At 34.2% G+C, this 8,129-nt stretch overlaps 1 protein-coding gene across 2 annotated transcripts; it reads right to left on the bottom strand.

Moving 5' to 3' along the window:
• Nucleotides 1–3,481: 3,481 nt before the first annotated feature.
• On the bottom strand, nucleotides 3,482–8,129 carry LOC149730852 (monocarboxylate transporter 2-like). Of its 2 annotated transcripts, none has more exons than XM_089884786.1 (10): nucleotides 8,107–8,129; nucleotides 6,777–6,880; nucleotides 6,575–6,718; nucleotides 5,837–5,932; nucleotides 4,999–5,396; nucleotides 4,833–4,933; nucleotides 4,476–4,599; nucleotides 4,295–4,421; nucleotides 3,701–3,795; nucleotides 3,482–3,630 (listed from the first exon to the last, which is right to left on the bottom strand). In XM_089884786.1, the coding sequence occupies exons 2-10, from the start codon at nucleotides 6,850–6,852 to the stop codon at nucleotides 3,580–3,582; spliced, it is 1,212 nt and encodes a 403-aa protein (XP_089740912.1). In that variant the 5' UTR covers nucleotides 6,853–6,880; nucleotides 8,107–8,129; the 3' UTR covers nucleotides 3,482–3,579. The 2 variants fall into 2 exon arrangements, with proteins under 2 accessions (XP_089740912.1, XP_089740911.1); XM_089884785.1 differs by lacking the exon at nucleotides 8,107–8,129 and adding an exon at nucleotides 7,676–7,994.

Raw genomic sequence — 8,129 nt, 5'->3', positions numbered from 1 at the left:
CAGTTATAAAGAAAAGTTGAAATTAATTTTTTTTTCGATGGGGATAACATGCTAGTGACCTACATAGATGTATGCGAAAGTTATATTTTCGCAAAAAAAACAAAAATATAATATTTATATGATTCAAGTTATGATTATACTTTTTTATATTTAACATCCATCCCCGCACTTTTTTAAAGAAAATAATGTTTCATATTTTAGGTATCACTTAGCGCTATAACATATTCGAAGCTGGATCGGGAGAAAATTCTATAAATATGTTTTTATGACGAATATTAATATTCATAATTAATATTTTTTCGAATTTTAAATTTTTCATTTTAGAATCGGTACCGCTGGGGTCTAGTTAGTACAGTGTCCAAATTTTAGGTTAGTGGTACCAGTAGAAAGTATCGAAAATGGCCGCTAGAATATCTGTATTCCAGGATCACCTTGGTAAAATGTATATAGTTTACTATTTTTGCGCCCTCTGCCCGCATGTAGTTAGACCTTCATTGTCTTATGCTTTCTTAATTCTCTGGTATCTTACAAAAATGTTGGTTGCTATGTAACCACTATACAAGCATAGCAGCAGGTTAAAACCATAGCTTATGGTTTTAATCTCTTTGGCTTATGTATATATATAATATATAAGCGTATAGTTAAAACCAGAGTCCGTATATAAACGGACTCTGGTTAAAACCAAAGAGATTAAAACCATGGGAATAACATGCTAGTGACCTACATAGATGTATGCGTAAGTTATATTTTCGCCGAAATATTTTGAAATTTAATACTTGTATGATTCGGGTTATGACCCTCATACTTGTTTGTATTCTGAACCCTTCCCCGCACTTTTTTGAAGAAAATGATGTTTCATTTTTTAGGTATTACGTAGCGCTATAACATTTTCGAAGCTGGATCGGGAGAAAAATTCTATAAATATGTTTTTATGACGAATATTAATATTCAGTTATAAAAAAAAATTGAAATTAATTTTTTTGTTCGATGGGGATAACATGCTAGTGACCTACATAGATGTATGCGTAAGTTATATTTTCGCAAAAAAATCTAAAATATAATATTTATATGAATCAAGTTATGATCATACTTTTTTATATTTAACATCTATCCCCGCACTTTTTTAAAGAAAATAATGTTTCATTTTTTAGGTATTACCAATGTATATATAACTACATTGGTTTTACGTAGCGCTATAACATTTTCGAATCTTGATCGGGAGAAAATTCTATAAATATGTTTTTATGACGAATATTAATATTCATAATTAATATTTTTTCGAATTTTTTCTTTTTTCTTTTAGAATCGGTACCGCTGGGGTGTATTCAGTACAGTGTCCAAATTTTAGGTTAGTGGTGCCGGTGTCGCAAAAAAATCGTTCCCCGAAATATTCGTTCTTATTTTACAAACTGCGCATGCGCATGAAGTGGTGGTCACGTGATTACCATTTTCCACAACATCGATGAAATATTTATTCCGCTTGCAAGATACACTTCATTTCATATGTGCAAAATGTTGTCAGGAATACCTATATTTATATTTTTTCGTTGTTAACGTATTGAGTGTCATGGTATTCTCCCACTGCGGTATAGATGTGAGATTTAGTTGGAGGTATAGGCACAGATTTTACCAGTTGCCTTTCTCATATGTGGTATAAGTCTGTAAGCTTTTTACCGCTTTGGTGTTATTAGACCAACCGAAAATCCAATCCAGGTACAACCAAACCAATAAACAAACTACTGAACCAACCGTTAACAAATTGAAAAGAAAAATGATGACTAATTGACAGTATTTACAGTCATATAAATAAATGCTGCCAAATTTTACTTTGGTAATATAAACGTCACAATGATAATTCCAACTAACGCAACAAAGGTTTTTGTGTTGTCATCAATTTTATTAAAATATTAAGCACATTTTACATGTACAGTCAGTCCCGTAGTTTATATACAATATGTTTCATAAGAGATAAAAGTATAATTGAAATAAAGATGCAAAAAATTCAATATAGCTGTATATGCAACGGCGTATTTAGTTGTTGAAGTGGAACTGTTTTCACGAATGTCGTCATCGAGGGTCAAAGGTCAATGGGAACGATTTTTGCGGGGGAACGATTTTTTCTGACACCGGGAGAAGGTATCGAAAATGGCCGCTAGAATATCTGTATTCTAGGATCACCTTGGTGGTGTTTGCTCGGGATATTAAACAAACGTACTAAATGCATCAAATTTCACCACAGACCAACACTTATATGGGTATACCAAACAAATGTGACTTGTTTTACATTTTTTATATACAATTCGCAACAAATATTTTCAGGGCATTTCCCGCAAATTAAAACTTTTAGTTTCGCCCAACTAACAAGAGAGCTGAACTCTAAAGAATGTGCACGTTTAATTATAAAATGATTCATACCGTAAGTCTATTTATGAATGAATGTAACCTGCTTTATCCTCACGTGGCGGGTAAACGACAGTCGTTACAACACAAGTGTTTTGTTTTATCCACCTCGTGCCAGTTTACGAGTTACCACGAATGTAACTGTTTGCGGGATTGTTTTGCGAGATATCTTTTATTAGTTGTTGAGCATGTTAGTGGTCATATAGATCCTTTTTTTTCATATAGATCCTTTTATAGATCCTTTTTTTAACATCATATGATTAATATTAATTTTTAACATTACCTAATTACTGCGTGATTACGGTTGGTAAAAATTCATGTAAACAAAGGTTTTTAAGCGACGACAACGTCTAACTAGTGTAAGTTTACAATAAACACATGGTACAGGAGTTGTACAAAGCGTATTTACACATATTCTTTACCAATCACTCAATCCTCATACGTCATAAGTTTCATTAGTTATAATACATGTATAAACACATTCTGCCTACTGCTCCACATAGTCACCAATGGCGAATAGAACCCGTTTTGTTGGTTACTTCAGATTTGTTTTTGGTCGAGCCCAGTCGACCGTTGTAATAAAAGGATTAATTAATATAGCAGAATGGGGGAAAATTGGGACACCTTTTTATTTTGTTTTCTCTTTTCATTTGGTAGTAAACAAAGAACATTCAATGAATTATAAAACCGTATCTTCACGACTTTCACAGACCGTTGTTAATTGTTTAAAACACGATCAGGCTATTTGGATATTATGTGTTAAAGGTGTCCCATCTTCCCCGACTCTACTATCTTATGCTAATTAGTTTAAAACGTGCTTATTCATTAGATCTGTGATCTCTTGTTTTAATGTATGTGTATTAATCTATGTATATTAATATAATGCACTTGTTTCATTTTTTTGTAATTGTTCCCTTCAAACAGTTTATTATAAAGTTTGGTAAAATTGCTTTTGGGGTGTTTGTTTTTCCATTCTCCAATATCTAGTTAAAATACGAAGATTCCTACTAAATTTCACTTTTTAATGTTTATATATCATTTTGTTTCGGCAAACATATAATGCAAAAAAAAACTCAATGTGCTAATTATTTATCTATATTGTATTTAAATTCATTTACCAAAGTAAAAATGAGAATAGATTTAGTTCAAAAGCACATAATAGGCAATCACAGTGACGTGTTACTCTCTTATATTTTGCTTACTGCTTCTTTTTTGCCAAGAAATAACAACCTAAAAAATACAAACATTAATAAAGCCTGGATAAAATTGAAAATGTATACGTAACATGTAAATTATATACCTGAACTAGTAGCGTAAGAAGGGAACTCACGAAAATAAAACCGCCACTGATATATAATGCTGTACTTGGCTTGTTTGTGCTGTTTACAGCGAGTCCTGTGGTTTATTATTATGTCAAATGTAAAACATAAATGCATAAGCAAAGGTTATAGTGGAGTGGGGGAAGATGGGACACCTTTAGCACAAAATATAAAAATATCCTGATCGTGTTTTAAACAATTAACAGCGGTCTATGAAAGTCGTGAGGACAAGGTTTTATAATTCTTTGAATGTTTTGTGTTTACTACCAAAATGTACGAGAAAATATAATGAAAAGGTGTCCCATCTTCCCCTATCCTACTATATGATGTTTACAAACACAGTCAACCCCGCTTAATTCGATCACATCTGTACCAAGTCTGACTGGTCCGATTAAGCTGGATTGACTGTATTGTTTTATTAATGAAGCATATGGCACGCGGGTACTGGTTATCTCCAAATCACGTAATTTCTTTCTATAATTTTTAATTCCGTATAAACCTTAAGAAAATGCAGGTTATATGGGTTTTAATACTACACTGATCCAAGCGTGCTGCAAACTTTGGGTTAAACTTACCAACTAAAGGAGGCGAAAGAAGAGTCCCGACCCCATTCAAAATTATACCGATGCCAATCGCTGTTCCATAATTTGCTAAGCCCACAATGTCGGCTAAAATCACGTAGAACAGTCCGCTTAGACCACCCTAAAATACAAGTTTAGAATGCTAAAACATTTAAAACTGTTTTTACAGATTTACCAAAAATACTCCCAAAAGAGCGGCGACTATTGCAAGTCCGGTAAATGAAGTTGTGAAAGTAAAAAGGAAGCTACACATTGCAATTCCCATGAGGTCGAATCCATACGTAATAATGCAATTAACTCTGAAATAGAACAACTCATTAGTTAACAATGCAGTTCTTTATACTGAAATGAAAATAAACGCAGATATCTTGGCATGGCGGGAACACTAATTTTAAACACCTAGTGCTAGAACTGGAATAAAACGATACTGTTTAGATGTCTTGCCCATAAGGACGTAGTTTTTTAATATAAATAAAAGGTATTTAGTAAATGAGCGTGCTTAAATAAGTAATTCATTTAAAGCTTTACATACCCTTTTAAATCGCCAATTAGTCCGAAAATGATTCGTGATGGTATGTCAACAGCAGCAGTAATTGAAAACAAGATTGACGCTTTTATAGGATCAATATTCACCTGTCAATAACAGGCACTTTAAATATAATCGGCAATGCTTAATTTCCAATAACTACCATACAAACCTGTAACTCGGCATACGGTGCAATGTATAACTGGAAAGTAGAATATCCTGTCATCAAAATTATTTGCGACAGAACCAGTACGAGAAAGGGTTTGTTTTTAATCAGCTGTTTAAACGAACTCTCGGTTTTTTTAATGGTAGCTTTTACTTCGACGTCGGAGGAATGGTTTATATTTAAATCAACTGACTCAGTTTCGTGAGCTTTTGAATCGTCTTCGCTCTCAATCTGAGGACATCGCTTGGCCAAACGTAACGATAGTTCGATAGGTCTCATTAGAGCACCGACAATGCACAGATTGAAATATACGCCTCCCATTATTAAATAATATCCATGAATTCCATATTGGTTCACAAGCCATTTGTTCATGGGGCAAATTATGAACGAACCCAATGGTGAACCTAAACATTTTGCGAGAAGCATTGTAAAAGAAAGTCAAGAAACATTTAAATAAAGAGAATCAAATAATATTTTGTACTTAAACAACCTTTTTTTGATGGGGTAACGATAATGATATATAGTATAGGGTGGGGAGAGGTGGGATACCTTTTTGTTTAATTTTCTTGTCCCATTTGGTAGTAAACAAAGAACATTTAAAGATTTATCAAACCATATCGTTACAACTCCCGTATACCGTTGTTAATTGTTAAAAACAAGATCAGGATATTTGGATTTTATTTGCTGAAAGTGTCCCACATCACCCAACCCTACTATAGATAATTAAAATATGTGACTCCTTGAGATAACGATTCATAATTATTAATAAACCTTGACCACTGCCTAAGTTTACCCACCCCTTAAAAAGTCCAAACAAAGACACAATGTTCAAATGTATAAATACCCATGCTTGCAATATGTGTTGCGAGCGATCTCCGTTTTTTGAAATAGTAACCAATGATAACAGGAGTAGGAACATAAGCTAATCCGGATCCGAAACCTGCAAAAGATTTTACTTTCATTTACGCAGCTATAAAACCACTATACAAAACACGGAAGTGGCGTAATAAAAGGAACAGGAGGGCAAAGCTTCAATGGGTAAGCACGTATTAAAATAATTAGCATAATATTAATCAACCCCTCTACTATAACGGACGACTTGGCTTGTTAAAAAATATGTTGAATTGTAAACTTTTACTAGTTAACTTTGCCGTCGCTTAAAAACTTTAAAATTAGTGCTCAACAAGATATATATGACCACTAACGTGCTCAACAACATTGCGACAGTAGTCGTTGCTGTGTTATATGGATTACAAGAAAGCAATAGGTTCAAAAATATGACCGATAAATTCAACACACACAATTCACAGCGTGAGACTGCCATTGTCTCACTGCTGTTACGTTCGGATTATGGGTATATGTGTTGCTGCTGTGGGATTTTACGACGTATTTTTATTAAGCCTTAGTCAAATACTGTTAAACCAATACACTGGCCCATAGTTTTTTAATCGTAGTCAGTACGCAAACACTTTTACGTGTCGTTGTATAACGGTAACGATTGAGCATGTATATATGGCTGTTTTACTATAGGGTATACTTATGGTCTCCACCTGCTAGTGGTGTATAAACATTTTTGACCTACCCAAAATCAAACCAGCAAAAACGTCTAGCATGAGCATTGACACAGAGAACGAAGCAATAACACAAGACGTTCCAGCAACTAAGCCACCAACTATCACTGTATTGCGATGACCTATTCGCGGCATCAACTGCGCTGCGCAGTTACCTGGAAAATATTTTCATAGGGTTTTATTTGTAAGTAAATGCATGTTATGTTTACTTACCACCTATTGCAAGTCCAGCAGATACGATTGCTGAAACCCAACCCACACTCGAGTAATCCGTTTCGAACGTGTTCATGATTGGGACAAGTACTGTGCTTTGGCATCTATAAAATTGAGTGTCAGCAGCTATTTTAGCGATTTGAAAACAGACGGGTAAAGCAGTCTAAAATATTAGTTGATTTTAATTATTAAATGAATTTAATATTAGTAAACGTAAATTACACAAAATAGTGTTGCACGATTTAAAAATCAAGGTTAAAAGTTCTTATTTACTGCTATAGTTTTCAATATTTTACCTACAGTATAAGTTATTGTATAAAGAAAGAACTTTAATTGATTAGTTTACTGTAGTCTCTGGATCGAATGATGTGTATTTACCATGTTATACATATTTGTTCGATAATCACATCTAAAAGCGCCACCCATTGTTTTTATGTTTTAATCGGTGAGGCCTGTCGCGATATCCTGTTTGGATGTACGTAAGGAAATGCCTGTTCACTTCTTATCCCCTTTGTAAACAATTGGAAAGGCGAAATGTGTTTGCGGCATTGTTTTTCTGTGTTGCATGCCACATGTGTGTCAGTGTGTGTGTGTTATATAAAGCTTGCTTTTTATGTACGTCGGCTTTTGTCCTATTTTTCTTTATTTTGTCGCTCAATCGTTGTGTTATCAACAAAAGAGTCTAATAATCTGTTAAGCTGGATGGTAGTCAATCGTTATATACATTAAGCCGCCCCTATTCTGTCGAATAGTACCGTAACAGTTGTTTTCGTCGATCACCCCATGGGTATCCGTAATGGGAAGATTTAATATATATATATCCCAACTTGCCCCATGTCCCAACACACCCCACACTACTGTATTACAGCGGAACTTTAATTATTTTAGTAAGTACCCACCTCGCTGTTCCGAACACCAAACTGTAAACAATTACTCCTGAAAATGCAACCACCCATCCCCAACCACCGTCCAACGACTCGTGTTGATCTTTACGCATTTTGCTTAACTTGCAATAAAGTATTTGCTGATCTGATTAAGCCTCACGATTGACGCCGGCACGAGTAATGTGTGACCACCAAGAAACCGTAAAACAAATATGTCGAAAAAAACAACCTAAGGGGTTTACATTATCTAGTCTCTCTACTTTGATACACTGTACCTGTTTCAAAATATTAAAAGAAACGTATAATAAAATTCGCTGACCAAACTCTCTTAAATCAATCTTGTCAAATTCATTGAATATCCCAGGAACAATTTGTACAAACCGTTCTAATGTATGCTAATGGTACATATGCTGTCAACAATTGGAGCGCCTTAAACTGTCACTTACCATGTATACATCTGCTGTTGCTC

Source organism: Ciona robusta, chromosome 9 (assembly GCF_009617815.1).
Source record: "Ciona robusta chromosome 9, ASM961781v2".
NCBI classification, from domain to species: Eukaryota; Metazoa; Chordata; class Ascidiacea; order Phlebobranchia; family Cionidae; genus Ciona; species Ciona robusta.
Note: the sequence above shows the minus strand (reverse complement) of the source record. Positions and strands in the feature narration are given on the sequence as shown.

Coding starts and splice junctions, on each gene's coding strand:
- LOC149730852 (XM_089884785.1), bottom strand. CDS start 7,773: ATGCGTAAAGATCAACACGAGTCGTTGGACGGTGGTTGGGGATGGGTG. Junction 4,600..4,832: donor CTAATTGGCGATTTAAAAGG/GTATGTAAAGCT, acceptor GTTCTATTTCAG/AGTTAATTGCATTATTACGT. Junction 3,796..4,294: donor TCTTTCGCCTCCTTTAGTTG/GTAAGTTTAACC, acceptor AATAAACCACAG/GACTCGCTGTAAACAGCACA.